A 20,719-nucleotide genomic window follows, 5' to 3' on the forward strand; every position below is an offset into this window, starting at 1 on the left:
AATTCGAATAGGGAGTGTGAGAGCAAATATTCTACAGAAATTTGAACAAAATAGAAAAATGTGACTGAATGGCGGCGGGTTGGGTCGAATAGAGAAGCAAGAGGAAGAGTTTTGCACTAGACAAACCAAAATTACATCTAATTAGATATCCCAAGTGAATAAATTGACAAAGGCACCGAACAAAAAAGCGTTAAAACAGCAAACAGCATCGTTGCTCCCCATAGAAAATATAATGCAAAACATGCTGGCGAGCTGTTTGCATTGTAATTTATTGTCACCCGAAAGGAAAAAAACGAACGCACATCATTTTGTGATGTGCATATATAGAAAACAGTGTCAAATTTCGTATGCTCAGCGCGAATCGTAATATTTACAGTGTCACCACGCGAATCAACATTGATGACAAAAAAAAAACTTTGTAACTTTGAATTCGAACTGTTGTGGTTTTCCGTATCACCATTCCGTAAGTCGAAGTATTTTTTTTAGTTTGGTCCTTGACAACATCAACCGCAATAAACATATATAGCATGATAAAGACTTCCATTAAATAATACTTACGCAATGTATTTTCTTCACATATTTGTTCTTCTTTTTTTCTGCTCATCGAGTTCGAGTAGCAATCTAGAGAAAAGAAAAGCTGTAAAAATCGCATTTATTTCAAATTAGTATTTTTCTTATTTCAGTCAAGGTTTTTTTTATTGCATCGCCTTTTGTACGCGCAATTTTAAAGATTTAGTTCACAATTCTGATTCGATATGCACACAATGGAGAATGAATAAAACTTCTTTTCAAAGCACGTGTCACTTGACAATACCAAACCATGCACTATATTTAACGAACATTATCAATTGACTTTGAAGCATCATACACCCTTTTTCTCCAGCTAAACTTGGATGCAAAAGTTTGCCATCGGGCAACAGATCACCATCATTTAAGCATTACTCCTAGCAGTACACTTGAAGATTTGTACATTTTTTCGCCATTAGGAATTTCTTTTTTTTCGTCTGAAGAAAACAAAAGATTCGAAAAAAATGGAACAATGATCTTCGCATTAGATTTTATAGCGGTAAAAAGAGTTTTCTGTCGGCAAAACTCTTCCAACAAAATCAAAGTAAAGAGAGAAAAAAACGAAATAAGCAAAATATAAATCGTTGAAAAAAGTTAGCGACGAGTAAAACAGTCTAAGTAGAAGATATTTGAATTCTATTTTCATTCGAAACTTATGGAAATTTTCCGATTTGATCTATTAAGGTCTTCTCATTTGTTTACAATAAAGTCCGTTTAAATGTTCACGGATTGATTTGTGTGTATGTATGAAATTGACTGCTGAAATTTATTGCATACGCATTTCTATTTGAGTTCGTAATCATTTGGAACAACATTTGTAAAATTGCATCGCTGACTGAGACTAAACATATAACGAAGTGTACGCCAATTTTCGTTGATTTATTTATTGCCTCGCATTCGTACTAGTTGTGCTTACGCAAACTGAAAAATATTGAGCAATGCTCAGCGCCGCTCTTTCAATGGAAAATTAGAAATATGAATGAACAACAGCATCCACAAATTATGTAGAAACGAGTGTGTTTCATGCAAATAAGCTATTAAATGCCGACTTGAGTATACTTGTAGTTATGATCAGTGTAACATAAACCAGGAACACGAGAATCTTAATATAGAATGCGTAAAATAGGCATAATGACTTAAAATGCATGCCAGTATTGCGAAAATACGGCACGCAGTTTGAAATCTTTTAAATGAACATGTTGAAACGATTGCACACACATTATACATGAACCGATACATTTTTTCAAATAAAATAGAACGAGTTTTTTAAAGTAATAAAAAAACGTACGAAATGAATAAAATACAATTTTGTAATTAACGTTTGTTAATTTTCAGATGACTTGTCCCGGAAATAAAGTAATTTTGAAATTGTTCAATCTTTTTTTATTTTCCACGCGTTGATTGACAATGATTTAATAAAATACATGCCGCAAATGAGAAGAAAAAAAGGCGCAAAATCGATGGAGCGTCAACTTCAATTAAATGTCGATAAAATCACATTTTAATTGACATCACAGCATGACACATAACACATGTTCTGACACATATTTCCTTGTTTCTGCATGTAGAATTGTAAAATTTTCTGAAATAGATTTTTTCTCATACGATGAGTTTGTCGGAAGTTTTTCGTTTCTCGTTTTTAATATCCGTTTCTATTGATTTAAATCATTATTCTAACGCTTTGTCGGTGAGCTCAACCCATATAATGATATTGTCGTGCAAATAAAAATGTGTGTGTTGCAAGCCGCAATGGATCGATGACAATCATTCATCACGACGTAGCAATGATATTATATTTTCCTACAATTTTTTTGGTCACCAATAGCCATTTTCCAATTGGAGTTGGTGTCGATGTGGTTGCAATAATTTGTGGATTTCATTTCACCTAGCATTTCACATTGCCAATCGATAAACAAAACAAAAACTTTCGACGACAACCCACATTTGACTCCGTAAAAACATATGGAAAAGACATCATTAAAGCCTCATATTCTGATATACCATCTATATTTGTATCATATCGGTGTATATAATAATCACCGCAATTTATCATAGAATACACATTTTATGAATCTGGAATCACATTTACGACACATTGATGAGAATATCCATGCATCAGAAGGCGAATGTAATGCCATTTTACAGCTCGGTCGCAATATGTACACAAATATTGTTTATCTATTAATTAACATCACTATTATCACCTCTGTCATGGCACATATTCACTTGATTTGTTGAATGACAAAACAATTTCATTTTTTTTTAATTCGAAATCAGTGACAAATACACAGCCTACTGAACCAAATAATGCTGGTTTGAAAAAGTATATCGTCATTGGATTGAAATATTGGGAAAGATATGACAACGCTCAACTTTTATTTTTGAATCGAATTTTTCTATTTTCACTAGGCTTTATTTCAGTTTGAAAACATCTTTTTGTTGAATCATTCAGTTGTTGAATGGTACCATATTTGGGTGATAATGGATCTGCCAACAAAATAAAGATTCTTCATCGTTCGAGCGGAAAAAGAATAAATTAGCGACTATTTTATAAAATGTCTTTTGTTGAAAGCCTGGAAAAGTTTCAATCGATTTGTGCGAAACCAAATACAAAAGATTAGATTTCTTCAATACAAACGATACTATTCATATTTGGGTATTCCGTCGCCCGAATGATTGAACAATTCATATTTTTAGTGCCGCAGCTTATGGCTTGTGTTGTGCTTTATCATAAACGGATGGGTGCACTTCCCAGTGTATCGAAATAAATAATAAATCATTTATGACACATCGTGTTTTTTTTTGATGAATATGGCAACGGTATCGTATAATGTCTCATTTTTATTCTAGATTTAAAAACACAGTCTTATCGAAATACAATTGATATTATAGGTCAATGGAAATTGATACCGATTGCAATAATTAGAGAAAATTTGCTTTCCACTAGTTCTATGGATTATTGATGAATGGAAATTTACGTTCACTTTTTTTGTATTTGAAATTTTTCTTACCTTCAAAATACTACAGATGAAAAACACTTTTTTTCTTTTACTTTGTGCTTTATTTGACATATTATCTCTTAGTTCGTTTTATTAAAGCCTTGGTGAGTCGGTCCTATTCGGCAGGTGGATGAAAAGTATTAATTGAATCAAAATGTGGATTTCGCGAGTCCATTCGTTTCAAATGATAATCACAAAAAAGAGCCACATTAAAATCATTTTAAATAATTTAGTGGGCTATTTCGTGTGGTAATTTGAGTGATTTTATGGTGTGCATGTGTGTGTTGCGGTTTTGGAATATATCCACATTTTATGTTAATCCAATTTGAGTGTGTGTTGAATCCAAATTGATAAATAATACATAAAAACTTATCCAAACCGCCCAAAAATGTCGATTTACTACGCTTTAATGGTAGGTTAATGTATACGTTCTATTACTTTTACGTTGATAATTTTGTACTCGAATTTGGAAAAGTTGGCTCGATCTGATATTTTTGCGATTTGTTTTGTAAAGACAGCATTCAAAAACCAGGAATTCGACAAACAATTTTCAGTGATTGAAACTAAATCAATAGATGTATTCATATCATGAAACAAGTATTTCTTTATGGCAAAATATATTTACAAAAAAGACTTTATACAATTCAGATCAGTGTAGCTCCCACTCCAATACAAGTTTCACTCTCTACTTTGCATCCAATCGCTACGAAACGTTTAGCTGCCTAGCAAGCATTGTCTGCATATTATCGCTTTGCTGAAATAGGCGAGTTCTATTTACGAACAGTTCAATGCATCCAATGCGTTCAAACAATTCAAATCATACAAATCGAATACTTATCTTTTTATCGAAAATTGTAGAAAATATAAACTATTTTAGCATATATTTTTCTTTGCAATGTTATTTCTATTGTAAAGTCGAATTGTGCATATAGGTAAGTGAAAACGTGCGAATCGAGAAATTGCTTGACAGCATCTGTTTTGTTTGTAAAGCGAAAGCATTGCAAATAGTTTTTTCACGAGAAAATGTCTCAAGATGTGACGTCACTTATTCTTACCAAATATAAAAGAAGTGCTTGAGTGCATGTTTTTTTAAAACAGTCACTTTTCTTTGACATCCAAACACATGCACCTAAGTATCTTTTTCGACCTTGCATTGGTGACAATCGTTCTGGATTTTATTGCTATTGAAGTACAAACTACAAACTACACACGTATAAACTCAAACGAACCACGGCACATTCACTGTTTTTTTAAACTGAAATGGGTAGAATTTTGCTGACACAAACCTTGTGAGAATAGAACAAACTAAATGGAAAATATTTACTCTTTGCTACAGTTGAAAATCTATATGGCAAAATTTTGTATTATCTGAATGAAAAGGCGAACAGAAGTGGTTGCAATTTATTTGCCTTGCATAAGATTTTCAAATTGAGTTTGATTTTATTGAAATGTATCTCTTGTTATGTTCGTTCGATGTCAACGAAAGTCGGCAGCCACATGTTGTCTCGGTTTTCAAGATTTGGTTTTTGCTGCACCATTCGTTTCCATCAATAAATTTATCACGCATATTGACATACAGACACATTACCAACAGAATACCATTAAAAAGGTTACTACATATTCTCTACTTGGTTTGTTTGCCATATAAAAAAATCACGATCGCTTTGTATGCCTTTTGCTTAATTTATCTCTCCCACTAAGATCGAGAATTCAGTTCGTTTGTTTTTGTTTCTCCGATTTTTTTGTCTGGTAATTTCAGTTTTATTGTCTATGCTAAGCCGTGCTCAAAAGTCAAGTTCAATGGAAAACATATCACGAATCAACAGTCGTTGTGGTACAATGCCGAGCTGAAAAGAGAACATGATGAATGTTTTATCAGATATCATTTCTCTAATGCCATTTAATAGCTATACTCTATTCAATTTCAAACTATTTCACTATTAGCCGAGGATTTTGTCTACATAATTCAATTTGGAGCTGAAAGCACTTCCAAATGTAGCTTAGATTGTTAAATTAAGTCTGGTCTATATCATGGAATTTTATGATGTCATTAAGTATGAGAATAATAAGAAACAATGAAAACGTTTTCTTAAAGCCGTCGGAACAAATAGTGTAAGCAAGTGCTCGGATTTTTTTTCAGTCAATCATTATTCATGATTATGTGGCGTCCCCTAAGATACCAGTCACTGAACCTTTAATGCTGCTGTCTACACTGGCAGTCATTTGAGATTCAGTATGTGGTAGAGAAGATGCACCACTTGCAAATTCACAATAGATGGTTAAAAAAAATAACATTACAAGCATATAGCGTTTCCGGACATTGGGAAAAAATTCCAATCGTATTTTAGAATGGCAAACAGAATGATGTAAATATTTTATCGCTTCCAAGCTTTATTACTGAAGTTTGTAAAGGACATAAAACTGTATAATATTATTTGATGAAGCTTCTCAACCAATTGAAATTATAAATATTTCGACCCAACTATCAGTGATTCAATTTATGTACTTTAATTGAAATGGATCGAATTTTACTTGTCTCATATCATACTAAGATAAAAGACGGAACAATGCTTTTCAAAAGATCACAATTCAATTATATGCTAAAAGCTCTACACTTTCTCGTTGATGTAGCAAAGCGTTAGTTTGATGTGCTCAAACTTTTTCTATCATTTCAGTGAAAAATACTTCACATCCGCTTCAGTAGTAGAAGGTATTTGAAGAAGCCTGCATGAATAATTTCTTTGTTTACTTCGTCCATTTGATGATCCGCTTTCAGAGTGAAATTCGTTCATTTGTTGCTCTACTTTAAGAATGGAATGCTTAAGATGGGCTTATTGTGTAGTTTTAGTCATGAGAATTCACTCGTAGTATCGATGATTTCATATTCCGGTTTGTAAAAAAATGACATGAAATGAGCTCAAGAAGATAGATACTTCCTTTCATCGATTGCATTAATGCAAGAGTGTTTGATGATTCGGATCATATACTTTCAATGTAGATTGAATACATCCATTGTGTTGTATTATGTCATTTAGATCCCAAACGAAATAAGTATTAGTAATTCCATAATTTTTCGTTTAAAATATCCAAATGTTGTTTGAATTTATTAGAATTTATAAAGAAGAAATCCTTTCTATAACATTCAATGGTTACTTTCTTATCTTCTTAGTTCTCAGGCAATAGATTTTTTTTCTACCTTTATTCCTTGATTATTATGCTTATTTGATGCCATACAATTCACAGATTTACATGCAATACAATGAACAAAGAATGAAGATATATTTATTGAATCCTTTTCCTGTCAAATGAGCGTGACTATTATACACAAATTGCTATTTGACCGAAATAACATTTTCGAACATTTTCACTGAATGGGAATAAATCTGTGTAATAATAACGAAAGATTTTATTGAATGGAAAATGTGATTCACATTATAGTTTTAATACTATTCGAGATACACGCTCATGTGCAACGGCATTGTGGAAATAGTTAAATTGTATTTTCATAATTTATGGATTGAATAATCGTAGCATATTTTTTATAATGAAAAGGTGTAATAATATTATCAGTATTACTCAAATGTAGCATTTATTGATATCTAAAATGTGTTTCTCTATTCGCTAAACAATAAAAAAGCAGCACAGATATGAGTGACAGTTTCACTTTATCGGTTTACTTCACCGGGCAATTTATGATTTATGAGATTTTAAGTGACTTTTTGGCAGTGGTACAATTACACGCCAAAACTGAGAAAAGAAATGCATCAACAGTCTTGTTTAGATTTTATACAAATATTTTTTCGACTTCAGAAGCGAAAACTCAATTCGATATGTAATAAAAGTCAAGATGAAAAAATGGACAAAATTGTATATTTGTTTCTCTCAAATTGCCTTTTCACCATTATAATTTTAAATAGCTGCGTCACAGAGAATCTTCTCAACAACTTGGTGATTATATGTACATACCAAAATGTTATTCACATCACATTTTTGAACAATGAGGAAACTCTATCTCGATTAAAAATGTTTTTAACGCACTGTCATTTTTAAATTTGTAAACAATTTTTGCCAATTTGGGCTGGTTTAGTATTGATCTGAAAATCAAGATGCCAATTTTTATTGGAACGAATCCATGAAATGACTTTGGGGAGAGAATTGGGAGCGACCATAATCCATTTGCGGATCAGCAGATACTAAAAAATAAATAATAAACAACACACAGAAATTATGCTCCATAAGAGACTGTATAAAATGCAAAACTGTAGCACTGCTAGCGCCACTACGGACAACTATGGAGTTCTAGTCTGTTGGTTACAACTGAGCAAAAGTCTTTTCACTATTTGGCGGCAACTTAGTGTAGATTACATTGAATTCCGTCGTGGCGCTAGCAGTGTGACAGTTTGGGCATAATTTCGGTACGATAAACAAGTATGATTGATTATCGATTTATTGAGTAAACATTAGAAAGTACAATTGTCAAAATGTGAGGTAGATAAAAAGTCAAAAAAATATATGGTGCTGTATTTGCAAAAAAATACCGTGTAAATTCAATAAAAAGCCATGTATATTTAGTTTCCGTTCAAAGAGTATGAAGTTTGACGCCTGAACATTCTATATTTTGGTTTGTAATTATTGCCTGTCGAGCCTTTCGAATGTATAGCTTCTTCATAGGTCGGCGGTTCTAAAATTGAAAATAAAGTAGGTTTCATAGCATTGTGTACATTTTCTTTTCGATTTGCACTATATAGTATGCATACCATCTACTACATATGGTGGTGCAGAATCGTTATTCATCATTGGTGGAGCTGATGGTTGAATGTTGGGAGCAAAAGGAGCAGAAGGGCTATACGCATCTGGAATCACTGTCTCTGCAAAGTCTTCTATTGGTTTCGTACCAATTGTGATGGGTAATATTATTTCTGGATTATCGCAGCAGGTCCCTGAACCGCTTATCTGCAACGTAATTTCAATTATTGATTGGAACTATCGAAACGATGTTGATTCGAAATTCAAAGCAAAAACAACTAACGCGAATAAAATATCTAATTTTGATGATGCCGCTGGTCGTTTCGTCACTTGGTGGAAATGATGGAACTTCTAAGTTAATACGTATTATTCGTTTCTGATTTGTTTCAACACCACGTGATGATTCTTTCTCCACAATGCAAATGGTTTGATGCTTACTATCACCTTCTGCATAATACGTGATGCTCTGAAAACGAAAGAGCAAAATTATTCGAATTCATTTTATTCTACACTCATACATATTTAACACTCACTTGTACCAATTCCATCTTAAATTCCGGCACTCGTGTGTTGCTTCGATTGTCTGCGTTGAGTGTCAGATTTATCGTTTGACCTGGCGCATAACCGCCGACAGGCATTTGAGCGACTATTGACAATGGATCCGATGGAAAGCAGCACAGTAAAAAGCAAGGATAATACGTATGATTTTCTTCAACGACAACAGGATTCTGTGGAACACAAATTATAGTAATGAATAAGCACAAGTCCAATGCAAAATATAAAAACCAAATGAATTATTACACGAAGTTCCAATTCATCATTTAGATCAAGTGGCTTAATAACGGTGAATGGTTGTTCAAACTCATCGTCGGGCCAATTTGGAATGTCAAGAACAACAGTAGCTACATATCTTATAAATCCGAATGTCCCTTTAAATGTAAAAACGAATTAATAAAATAGATTCATGTAAAACTTAAGAAAATTGATAAAACCTTCAAAAGACGATGGTAAGTGAGCAGGTAATCTAAACTGAAAATTGAAGTTGTGTTCTCCACGCCCAAGTTGCATTGAACCTGTTAACATTAAATTCAATAAAATTGGAAATCACATAATTAAAGAACAAATTTGAAGAAAAGTAACTTTGTACCATTGTCTCCGCCAGCCAATGAAATTCTTTTAGTTAAAAAATTTTCATGGCCTCTATAATATCTTCGTTTGGTGCGATTGTGATTGCTGGATCTATCCCGTTTTTTTATATACCACTCTGTGTGCGAATCTCCACTAAATTTTATAAATACGCTGCGAACAGTTTTTGCTTCAGTTAATCTCAACTGAACATTGCCTAAAAAGTACAAAATAAAATATTCATAATTGCACGAGTTTACAAAATTGATAAGAAATAGTGATCCATATTGCCAATTACCATGAAGTAAGTCATTTGAGTAAACCACTTTATCTGGATTATTTTCAAAATTTATTACACAATTTGGTCCCATGTTTAATTTCTCCGTTAAATCTTTACTGAATTGTACTTAATGCCTTTACATAACGTTCGAAAATCAAAGAAAAACTCTTTTAGCTATCAACAAACTAAATCAAATGACCGAATTCATTCAATTTACTAAACTTTTGACATTTGGAAAAGAAAGTGTATGCGGATCGATCTTGCGTACCGCGTTGAAATACATATACACTGCGATTAGAGTCACACATTTCACTGTATAGAATGTTTAGCCGGACGACGTTTGTATTGTTCACTGGATAGTATTTATATTCATCAGCTGCGGCCGTACGTCTATGCGTATAGCATTACGAATCCACGCTTAACACCGCAACGCGTCTATTAGCCGCGAATCTTGTTTGATTCGGACTTCATATTTAATGAAATCGAGCTGAATGAAGTCACCACATTTTATCCAATAAATGATCAGAACATGAATTTTAAAACTAAAAATGAAAGGAACAAAGCAATTGTTTTGTAAAGAATTTAGAACATTCAATTGTTGCGGTCTATTCGCGTCTCGCATGTATCATAAACAACGATTCATGCACGGAAGTTATACATGCTATTGTTCGGTCATGAATATTTGGAGGGAGCGCAACATACAAACATGTGTACGATTCTAGTTTCAATAGCAAATATCAATTATAGCAAATATAGCCCAGAAGTTTGTCATATGACGTCATTTTACAATTCTATCAAAAAAGTCATTGTATACAACTGAATGAACTTTGAATTTCGGTACCGAATAAGATGGACTAAATTGTGAGATTTTGAATAGAAGCTACATGGAACAGCCTTCTTATACCATTTTCACTATAATTTCTATCGAAAAGACATCTTGAGGAAAAAAACATTTCAGTCTGGAGACTTCTGATCACCAGCCGCAACATTGACATCCGTAGTTTTCTATGTGTTCACAACTCCAAAATCCTTAACTGAAGGTAGAATTAAAATAAAATAATAAAATAGATGGCTATAGCCAACTGTTATCGAATTTGATTTGAGTTATATTTTTCACTACTGCATTCGACTGAAAAATCAACTTCAATCGCGGTTGGCTTTTGCATAAGGGAAGCAGAATTGTTTTCATCTCTTTTCACAAACTTTTTTTGCAAACTAAAATTCGACTTCTAGAATGGTTTATATCGTAATTTGATTCTTCACTTGCTTAACTTGCTATTAGTCCAAGTATTGGATTTCATTTTTTTGCCTGAAAACTAAAACAAACATATATTTAGGAGAACGTCAATGTTTACTGTGTGAATTTCACACTGTGAAATATTATAAACGGAATGCGTTTCTTCTCACTATTCAGCAATGTACATAAGTTTGTGTTTGTAAAATAAATTTGTATGTATGTGTATTTGGTGATGCTGTTGTGCAAACAATTAAATCAGAGTTCTTATTTTTTTCAAACACGTGTCAGTTTTAACCAAAAATTACCGCTGCTTATAACGCGCCAATAATTTTGGAATTTGCGTTGAATTGTATATAAATTCTGTTGATTAAGAATCTTAATTTAAGATGGAACAACCATTGAACATTTTGTGGCAAAAAGGTGTTTCGTCAGATGTGTACATCGATATATTTGATATTCGGAACAATGAGTTTCCTTTGAGCGCAGCGAAGATATTAGTTGATGGACTATACAAAGGAGCCAAGAGTTCTGGGCTGCAAAAAAGCGATTTAAATGCAAAACTAGTACGAGAACAAGCAAATGCAATATTTGCACAAGGTAAATACTATGATGCAATGGAACAATATAACCTTGCAATGTCGATGGCCAAAAATTGCCGTTCTGAAGAATTCGGTCTTGCGATTGGAAATCGAGCATCTTGTTTCTTTAATTTGAATATGATCGAGAATTGTTTGGCTGATGTTCAATTGGCAAAGGGAACCAACTATCCAAAGCATTTAATGCATAAGCTGAATGAGCGCGAGATCAGATGCACGAAATTGATGGCCAAACCACAATTCAAATCGGCTTCACACGATATATGGGAACCAACGTTGAGTTTCAATGAGCATAATGAATTTGCCGGCGTAGCTGATTGCTTGAAAATTAAGAAAAACGATAGATTTGGACGTCATATCGTCACCACATGTGATTTGAAAATAGGCCAAACGATTCTGGTTGAACGTCCGTATGCTGCAGTACCACCACGCGAAAATGAAGGCCGCATGCGTTGCTGGTATTGTTTCAAAGAATGTATGAATTTCATTCCGTGCAAAAGTTGTCTTTGTGTGATTTATTGTAATGAGGAGTGCATGGAAATGTCCTTTCACAAAATGGAATGCAACAGACCAGCAGCGCTGTCACGCAAGGAAACATATGAGCTAATCATGCGGATGATTTTTAAGGTAATATAATTAATTTAATACATTTATGTACGATGTTGACTATGTCATTGAATTCAATTCCATACAATAGATTAACGCTGATTTCACCGATGTCGATGCATTAATGGATTTGGTGCAGTTGCTAATTGACGGAAAAAAACCACCAATGAACTTGACGCAATCCCAAAAATACTTCTGTGCGCTTTTTCAACTAGTTCATCACCACAAGAAGGTGTCAGCCTACGGTTTGGAACGGATGCGTGCATCCGCAGGCATAGTGATTTTGACAACTTCGCGATACCCCGAATTCAAACGAAAATATCTATCATTGAAACACAAACGTTTCCTTCAGCATTTGATTTTGCATCTATTTCATGTGGCTGAGCATGCGATTGATATGTTCGAATACTTTCAAAAAGACACCACCGCAATTATAGCCAATTATGAATATCGTCATTTCGCAAGAGGAATGTATCCATTTGCGTGCTACATTAATCACTCGTGCGTTCCCAATATCTGCTGGTTTCATGTCGATGATCGTCTTGTCTGTAAGGTTATTCGGCCCATTAAAAAAGGCCAACAAATTTTCCGGTCATATTTGTAAGTGTTCAAAGATATAAAAAACAATCACATATTACCTGTCCACATACATGATGTCTACTAGATTTTTTCGTTTTTTTTTTTCTTCTTTTAAGCCCTGGACAAAATTCTTACAAGCAACTACCAATTCTCAAGTTGGAATTGCAATTACGTTATCATTTTGAATGTGAGTGTATGTTGTGTACGAATGACGATTGGTCCCCATTGACAGACGAAGTTGACTTCTCGGATGACCCATTGTACACAATCGGAATGAAACCATTTTGCATGACAGTCAAAGAACTACGCAAACTATCTCGATCGCAAATTCAGCAATACGAAAAGAATGCCATTGATTTTTTGGTAAAGTATGGCCGTTTTCATCCAGTGAACGATACAATGGGAATGCAAAATACTTTGCTCATCATGTGGAACGTGCTTGCAGCACGCCAATAGAAGTATCTGAAACACATTTGTTTTTCAAAATATTTTGCTTTTCAATAATCTCTTGAACATTCGTGATTAAATAATGTCCATAAAAATACTGAATAAAGTAAAAAAAAAAAACAAATCATGTGTTTACGTCAACGACCGTGTTTTTATTGCTATAGATTTTATTCTTGTTTATTTTTAGCAAATCGAATATTGTTGAGAAAAAAATATGCAAAGTCAAGGCAAAGTATTAATGAAGTGTTCAAGTCCCAATAATATGTCAAAGTAACATTTAATTCTTTAATTTGCAGTAATTAAAAACAAAAGATTGATTGATTTTCTTGACTTATTAAATAAATCTCAAGCAAAAGATAGTAGAAAAATCGAGATCTAGAACTTTGCTGGATAAACTTTTCATTCATTAAGTAGTAATACAAAAAATCTTCATCTCAATGATAGATTTATTCAATGTGAATTGTAAAAAGAATGAAATACTGTTTGTAAGTGATTTTTAGCTGACTCACTGATTTCAATGTTTTCTATATACTTACAGATACTTACAGTAGTCAGTCGATTGGGCCATTTTGTTTTTATTCGTGTTTTGAATGTAGAATTAATAAAAATGTAAACGCAAAAGTGCTAGAATTGTATCAAAAAAGTTTAATATCAATTTCAAATAATAAACATTAAAATTGTATCCATTTTAGATTGTGATTCTATTAAATTGTCCATCTTGTCTTAAGTATATTGTATGTCAATGACATTAAACACGAACTTTTATTCCTGGAAAACCTTTTGAACCTAAGCCTGTGACCTTAAATAATCTACCGGACAATTCGGATTGTTTAGAATCTGGATTGATTCCAATATCCGCAGCGTTGACCGCGATTGAGGCTGAAAAAGTAAATAACAATAATTTCTTGTATTAAACCATGATACATAAATAAATAGTAATCAACAAATTTTCCATTTACCTGTTGTCACATATAAAATATCCAAATTGGGTCCACCAAACGCGACTGATGTCACTTTCTCTGCCGGAATTGGTATCTCTAATACGACTTTCCCTTTTCTAGAAACCATTTAATAAGTTTGTAAATTTACTGCATGAAAATAGTACATTTAATTTTATTTACTTTGAATCGACTTTGAGAACTTTTGAGCCACCAAATGCAGCTACAAATAAATTTCCATCGGTATCAATTGTCATTCCATCGGGGAAAAATCCGGTATTTTTTCCATTCACTTTAAAATCAATGGCAACGCGTTCGTTAGCTAGAAAAATTGAAAATTTTATTGACAGAATTCTCATTTTTGATTGCTGTACATACAAATGTCGCCTGTGCTTGGATCCCAATCGTATTCTCTTATGTCGAATCGGCACGAGTCGATGTAATAGAATTTGTTTTCGATTTCATTCCACGCCATTCCATTAGAAATGAATATGTTCGGAATGAGTTCGTATACACCATCACCTTTTATGTATTTGTAAAATTTACCCGAGGCTACCTCAGATATATCTCCTTTTGATTCTATGCGCATTGTTCCGCCATAAAATCTTCCCACCGGATCAGCTTTTGCGTCGTTAAATCGATTATCTGGTTGGTCATCTTCAACCTCAAAAGCGATTGGACCGAGAAGTGCTTTTCTTGTTTTACCGTCCCAATGCACAATTCCAACGCGTCGACCTAGCCCCACTGCATATTCATCAAAATCACACGTTTTTGTTGTATTTGCAACGGGAATTATGAAGCCAACAATGGGTTCTCCATCAATTTTTGCCGAATAAACTTTATTTTCATTGTAATCATAACGCAATACAGATGCATCAGTGCCGTAAATATCGCAATAAAATAAACTCTGTGATTGTTCATCCCAATGTGGGCCTTCACCCAAAATGGATTTTGGGGATGATGCAACAACTTCCACTTTAAAAGACATCTAATTGGTAAACAAATATTGAACATTTATTCAATTTAAAATAAATAAAAAATAAATACAAAATCGAAACTACTTATCGAAAACAATAAAATAAATTAGACTAACTTTTAACTTTCAAGAATGATACTTTAATACACAAGCGTTCACTGTTGAACTGACGAGTTGAGTTCAATATGTGCTGAATATTTAAATACTATCTCTAGTAAATAGGCGCGTCCAATATATTTGTGATGTAAATATTGCTATATGTAAACAAAAACTCTGAAAAAAAAATCAATTTTTGCTGTATAATTAAAAGATTGTTGCATGTTGTATTTGAATCTCGAATAACGTCAAAACATTCGAGAGCAAAACAACAATAATATTGAATCTGAGGTAGTGAGAATGTCGACCTCCGTCGATAATCTAATTGAACTCTCTCTCCCCCTCCTTCTGGTGCAATCGTGCGTTGTCCAATGTTGATATATATGTTCCGTCTCATTTCATTTTGTGCGACTGTGCTATCAACGATTTTGTATTTATTTCGTTTATAAATATTTTCTTGCTAACGATCATTTGGTTTCTTCTATGATAACTAGTCGCTTCGCTTCATTGATGTCATTCTACTTCAAATGAAATATTTTTTTTTGTTTTTCTTTCGTTGCCATTCTTAAAATATAAAAAATAATGCAAATAATTTATTCAAATTTATTAATAAACCTTGTAATTTCTCATTTCGCTAAGCGCTATTAGTTAACAATCTACGTATTTGACTAATATTTGACTAATTTGATGAACGTGAATCATTTTTCAACTGTTTTTCAAACGATTCGTCAATAATATCGATTAATTAATATAATTTATAACATTAATATTAATATCATATTGGAAAAATAAATAAATGAAACTGAAAAAACTGCAATTTAAATTTTTTGAAAAACAAACTCTTACTTCAAAGATAAATCTTACATTTTCTTGTTCCATACATAGATGAACATTATTCAAAACTTCTTTATTATTTAATTTTTAGACAGTTGAATTCATGCAAAAGCGAAAGTCAGAAAAACGGTGAGAGTACAACAAATTGAATTTCTTCTATTTTGCAAATGGTTTTTTAAAGTGCATTCAAAAAGGCATACTCCACTTGTGTATAGAGCTTTTATGTCAAATGAATGTCAAGAAACAAGTTTCCCGAAAGCTTATATTAGACAATTTTCAGTACGAGCAATTTACCTTCGTTTGAAACGTGTGTGTCTAATTTCAATTTATTTGTTGACTGTTGAAAAAATAAAATCAAGTATATTTTATCTCAATTACGTATTTATTTTATTGTAGACAATTTGTGCTTATCAGTCAATAATAAGATATGCCTTCGAATTGGCTTATTTATTTTTCCATTGTACTCTTTCACAATTGTTTGTTTCATATTAAACACGCACTTTGACTCCCGGCAATCCCTTAACATTCAAACCTGTGACTTTGAAAAGATGACCTGCTAAAGGTGGTTGCTCTCCGTCACGTGTTGTGGCAGCTGTAAAAAAATGAAGTGTCATAATGATTTAATTGATTGTCCGAGAATGAATGTGAGTCTTCTCCTGAGAGTTTATTGAAATGTAACACCGCCATACAAAAAATGCTGACTGTCAGCAATTTTTGTATGGCGGTGTTACATTTCAATAAACTCACAGGAGAAGACTCACATTCATTCTCGAACATTCAATTGAAAATCTTTCTAAGAATAACGATTAAACAAATATCAATATACCAGTTGTGACAAACAAGACATCCATATTTGGTCCTCCGAAAGCAACTGATGTTACTTGCTTCGCAGGAATCGGAATTTCCTGTACGATTTTTCCTTGTCTGCGAATAAAATGAAACGTATTAATTTCATGTGTCTTGTTTGAAAGTTGTAGGAAAATTCCTACATCTGATTGAGATATTTTGAAAACTTTCATGTATACTGTTTTTGCATTTCATGTTACTTGATAACTCTTACTCATTCATTTCGAAATAGAAATAAAATCAATTGTTATTCGACAAAGTACTCAAAGGTGTTGTTATACGATTTTGCTTCATTATCAACGCGATTTAAACAAAAAAATGATTTAATTGATTTGAAATTGAAAATCTTGTTAAGAATAACGATCGCATGTGTGTTAACTGTTAAGAAGTCAATTGGAATAATGAGCTCATGTGTGTTAATACTTACTGTGGATCTACTTTAATGACTCGAGATCCACCCCATGTGGCCACATATAAGTTCCCTTCTGCATCTATGGTCATGCCGTCAGGAATGAAATCGGGTGGTTGACCGTTTACTCGGAAATCAATTGCAACACGTTCATTGGCTGTAAAGAAAAATAGTTAATTTTTCGAATATAGATCATTCGAACAGTAGCAAAATACTACTTACAAATATTTCCATTTTTCGGATCGTAGTCAAATTCTTTGACATCAAGTTTGATTGAATCGATGAAATAGAATTTATTTTTCTTTTCATTCCACGCCAATCCATTCGAACAATGGACATTGTGCAGCAAATCTTTGACACCTTCACCTTTGATGTATCTGTAGAAAGTGCCACCCGCTCTGTCAAACAAATCGCCTAATGCCTCAAAACGCATACTTCCGCCGTAGAATCTTCCCACCGGATCTGCTTTTGCGTCGTTAAATCGATTAGTCTTCACGTCTTCATTGACTTCAAATGCGATTGGTCCAAGTTTGGCCTTTTCAGATTTTCCATCCCATTGTACAACTCCCACGCGCGTACCAATGCCAAGAGCAAATTGATCAGTTTGATTTGCAACCGGCAATATAAAACTCACCACCGGTTCACCATCAATTTTGGCCGAGTACACTTTATCTTGTTTGTAATCGTAGCGCAAAATTGATGCTTCTGTACCATAAATATCGGTATAGTACAACGATTGTGATTGTTCATCCCAATGTGGGCCTTCTCCTAATTCGCTTTTTGGACTTGGAACCACTTCCACTTTGAAAGACATCTGAAAGTAAAAAAAGACAGAAGAAAATTACTTAAATTACGGATATTCGAAGAAAAAAAAACAGAAACTTTGCGTTTACAATTAATTATCAAACTGTTCCGTAAGATGGTTCGAATTGTAATGATTTAAAATGAAGAATAACCAGAGTTATATATCATTTGTTTCATGTAATTTTTGTGGATTTTTTTTTTTGTTTTTTTCTGATTAAAATTTATGATTTTTTTGCAATATTTGTTCTTACATGCTATAAGCAAAAAAATACTCTTCTTGATCTCCAAACAAAGTAAAATTCACTTTTATGTTCATAACCATAAAATCAACGTTATCTCAGATGTTTTGGATTTTTTTTATACGTTCTGTTAAAAAAATGTATACTGGGCAAAATAATAATACCAATTAAATTCGCTTTTGTGCGCACAAAAAAGAAATTATTATATAGATCGTTAAAAGTGAAACTCACAGCGATACCGAACATAAAAACGACAATAAAATGACAAGCAAGAATGGAATACATTTTTCAGCGTAATAAATGATTTATTGAAAATAATTCCAGCAATTTCTTTAAGAATTTAACGCAAACTGATTGATATGCGAATAAGACATCCTCTATTTATATTGATTTTCATTTGCTTAATTTGAATAGCTGAAAATTTGTATTTTAAAATAGAATTCTAGTGAATTGATTTACTTGGGTTTTTTTTTGTACGTTGAAACTCAGTGGGCCAAATATACTTACATATGTTTTTGAATTACCTTCACATAATTTTATTTAAACATTACTTAAAATTGTTTTAACCCGTTTTTGATAGCTGAATCAATTTTTTCCCTTTTCATATTTTATGAAAATTTAAATTTCGCGAAAAAATAACGGTTTTTCTCTAAATATTCGTCAGTAAGACCAAAATCTAGGTTCAAAGTGCTTATGTTATCGGTTGAATTACAAAGTACAGAAAATTATTGTTTTCTTGTAGAAAAACGAAGATCGAATATGGTTTAAAAACATCAAAACACAATAAAACAAAGCAAACAAAAACAAACTCTTGCCAAACGAACGGAAAAATTAGTAAATCAAGTACAAGTTTTAATTTGTTATTTACAACTTACGATTAACTCGTTTCGATTCAAAATCGTACAAACAATAGGCCGAAATGAAGAGAAACACCGATTAGATATCCTCTGTACGAGTACTTGTAAATGGTCTGGCAGTCGGTAATGCAATGATGTTTTGAGCAAAACGATGTTGTGCAAAACACTCAAATTGTCCGAGCATTATATTTATATTTATTTTGTATCGTTTGGCGCGTCGGTACATATATTTATTTTGTGTATCTGTAAGTGGATGATATGAAGCCATATTAAAAAGATACCAACACCAAAGCAGAACGATAAAAGCGACAAAAACACTCAAAAATGATCAACAAAACGTATTCAATGTATGAGTTGTAGCCGTACCTACCATGCAGGATTGCCTCAAATTGTTTGAACAACGAGGAAAAATAAGCGGCGAAAGAAGAGAAAGAGAGAGACTGACAAGAGTAACCATCGATCTTTTCGATTTTAATAGATACGTTTTTTCTTCAATTAAGTAGTATTTATACATGTTTCGATCGATGTTATTGCTTGTGTGCTATACTTTTATTATTGGTCGCGTGTCTACGTGATCGCTGTGGCAATGACGTCACAAATAAATCATTCATCGTCCATTTACCAGTCAAATTAATTGATTCTTTTTCGTTTGTGAATTTGAATGACCCCGTTTTGCGCTATTATTATTATCACTTTTGATGTTATATAGAACTTTATTTGCGATGGAAGAAATTTCCGCTGAAATGTTATTTTATTGTTGTAGTTGACATATTTACAAGGCTGCTAGATAAAAAAAATCCCGTTGCAATGAGATACCGAAATCGATGGCCTAGTTGAATTGCACATATGCAGGCATTTAGTATTTTTATCAAATTTAACATTATTCAACTCCTACACCGTTTTATATATCACGTAGCCAATCGAATTCCTCTTGGAAACATACACTATATGGTGCCGGTTTTACTCGATTTATTTCTTCTGTATGTTATCTCTCTTGAGATTCCAGCAAGTTTCCGTCGTTGTATATTTTTAATAAAATTGTGTGCGCACAAAATTGGTGAATGCATAATTGTGTTATGTCGCGACATTGAACAAGATAATGAACCGTTCCGAATGCATTGTAGACTGTGTTCAAAGTCAAGTTGGTTTTTAATTTTTTTCGAATATCACGTATGGGTTTTCATTCATTTTTTGTAAACGTATGCTGCTTACATGCTACAATTGTATGCATGTTTACATTTCCAGCCAGTTAAAAACGTTGTAGTTTTAATTAAAACACAATTAATCGCCAATGTAATTATTTTGATGTTTATTGGAAGCCAAAGTTGGTGAACATAAAAGATCAAAATAATATGGCTGTTAGTCAGGAAGAAGCCATAGAATGATTTGATTTTGTTCAATTCAACGGATAAACGAAATAAATCAATGCAAAGCAGATGTTCTAGCAACAAAAATGCACACACTTCTATTGAATATTAACCTTTAAGGAAGCAAATATCAAAACTCTATACAAATTATCATCTGTCTTGCTCTCTCAG

The 20,719-nt window shown here is 32.8% G+C and overlaps 4 protein-coding genes across 5 annotated transcripts; 1 reads left to right on the forward strand and 3 right to left on the reverse strand.

The window, feature by feature from the left end:
* Positions 1 to 7,989: 7,989 nt before the first annotated feature.
* Positions 7,990 to 9,997, reverse strand: LOC116344010 (arrestin domain-containing protein 17-like). Its single transcript, XM_031772371.1, has 8 exons — positions 9,736 to 9,997; positions 9,460 to 9,654; positions 9,305 to 9,385; positions 9,114 to 9,241; positions 8,846 to 9,040; positions 8,596 to 8,778; positions 8,324 to 8,519; positions 7,990 to 8,247 (listed from the first exon to the last, which is right to left on the reverse strand). The coding sequence occupies exons 1-8, from the start codon at positions 9,806 to 9,808 to the stop codon at positions 8,135 to 8,137; spliced, it is 1,164 nt and encodes a 387-aa protein (XP_031628231.1). The 5' UTR covers positions 9,809 to 9,997; the 3' UTR covers positions 7,990 to 8,134.
* Positions 9,998 to 11,228: 1,231 nt separating this feature from the next.
* Positions 11,229 to 13,301, forward strand: LOC116344042 (SET and MYND domain-containing protein 4-like). Its single transcript, XM_031772412.1, has 3 exons — positions 11,229 to 12,177; positions 12,248 to 12,756; positions 12,852 to 13,301. Exons 1-3 carry the CDS (start codon positions 11,341 to 11,343, stop codon positions 13,189 to 13,191), a joined length of 1,686 nt encoding a protein of 561 aa, XP_031628272.1. The 5' UTR covers positions 11,229 to 11,340; the 3' UTR covers positions 13,192 to 13,301.
* A 503-nt stretch (positions 13,302 to 13,804) lies between these two features.
* On the reverse strand, positions 13,805 to 15,347 carry LOC116344015 (regucalcin-like). Its single transcript, XM_031772375.1, has 5 exons — positions 15,214 to 15,347; positions 14,499 to 15,108; positions 14,304 to 14,442; positions 14,142 to 14,239; positions 13,805 to 14,061 (listed from the first exon to the last, which is right to left on the reverse strand). Exons 2-5 carry the CDS (start codon positions 15,106 to 15,108, stop codon positions 13,931 to 13,933), a joined length of 978 nt encoding a protein of 325 aa, XP_031628235.1. The 5' UTR covers positions 15,214 to 15,347; the 3' UTR covers positions 13,805 to 13,930.
* A 1,047-nt stretch (positions 15,348 to 16,394) lies between these two features.
* Positions 16,395 to 19,338, reverse strand: LOC116343775 (regucalcin-like). Of its 2 annotated transcripts, none has more exons than XM_031772000.1 (5): positions 19,200 to 19,338; positions 17,504 to 18,095; positions 17,300 to 17,438; positions 16,853 to 16,950; positions 16,395 to 16,618 (listed from the first exon to the last, which is right to left on the reverse strand). In XM_031772000.1, exons 2-5 carry the CDS (start codon positions 18,093 to 18,095, stop codon positions 16,515 to 16,517), a joined length of 933 nt encoding a protein of 310 aa, XP_031627860.1. In that variant the 5' UTR covers positions 19,200 to 19,338; the 3' UTR covers positions 16,395 to 16,514. The 2 variants fall into 2 exon arrangements, with proteins under 2 accessions (XP_031627860.1, XP_031627861.1); XM_031772001.1 differs by lacking the exon at positions 19,200 to 19,338 and adding an exon at positions 18,175 to 18,263.
* Between the last annotated feature and the right edge of the window lie 1,381 nt (positions 19,339 to 20,719).

This window comes from Contarinia nasturtii, unplaced genomic scaffold (genome assembly GCF_009176525.2).
Source record: "Contarinia nasturtii isolate CC-2019 unplaced genomic scaffold, AAFC_CNas_1.1 Cnas_scaffold_1037, whole genome shotgun sequence".
Classification (NCBI taxonomy): domain Eukaryota; kingdom Metazoa; phylum Arthropoda; class Insecta; order Diptera; family Cecidomyiidae; genus Contarinia; species Contarinia nasturtii.

Excerpts from the sequence above, each read along its gene's own strand:
- LOC116344042 (XM_031772412.1), top strand. The coding sequence starts at position 11,341 with ATGGAACAACCATTGAACATTTTGTGGCAAAAAGGTGTTTCGTCAGAT. Across the intron at positions 12,178-12,247 it reads TCATGCGGATGATTTTTAAG|ATTAACGCTGATTTCACCGA; the intron begins GTAATATAATTA and ends TCCATACAATAG. Across the intron at positions 12,757-12,851 it reads CAAATTTTCCGGTCATATTT|CCCTGGACAAAATTCTTACA; the intron begins GTAAGTGTTCAA and ends TCTTCTTTTAAG.
- LOC116344015 (XM_031772375.1), bottom strand. The coding sequence starts at position 15,108 with ATGTCTTTTAAAGTGGAAGTTGTTGCATCATCCCCAAAATCCATTTTG. Across the intron at positions 14,240-14,303 it reads GTTCTCAAAGTCGATTCAAA|AAAAGGGAAAGTCGTATTAG; the intron begins GTAAATAAAATT and ends AATGGTTTCTAG. Across the intron at positions 14,062-14,141 it reads TATTTTATATGTGACAACAG|CCTCAATCGCGGTCAACGCT; the intron begins GTAAATGGAAAA and ends TTACTTTTTCAG.
- LOC116344010 (XM_031772371.1), bottom strand. The coding sequence starts at position 9,808 with ATGGGACCAAATTGTGTAATAAATTTTGAAAATAATCCAGATAAAGTG. Across the intron at positions 9,386-9,459 it reads ATTGGCTGGCGGAGACAATG|GTTCAATGCAACTTGGGCGT; the intron begins GTACAAAGTTAC and ends TAATGTTAACAG. Across the intron at positions 8,248-8,323 it reads ACCACCATATGTAGTAGATG|AACCGCCGACCTATGAAGAA; the intron begins GTATGCATACTA and ends TTTCAATTTTAG.
- LOC116343775 (XM_031772000.1), bottom strand. The coding sequence starts at position 18,095 with ATGTCTTTCAAAGTGGAAGTGGTTCCAAGTCCAAAAAGCGAATTAGGA. Across the intron at positions 17,439-17,503 it reads TCCGAAAAATGGAAATATTT|CCAATGAACGTGTTGCAATT; the intron begins GTAAGTAGTATT and ends TTTTCTTTACAG. Across the intron at positions 16,951-17,299 it reads GTCATTAAAGTAGATCCACA|ACAAGGAAAAATCGTACAGG; the intron begins GTAAGTATTAAC and ends TTTTATTCGCAG.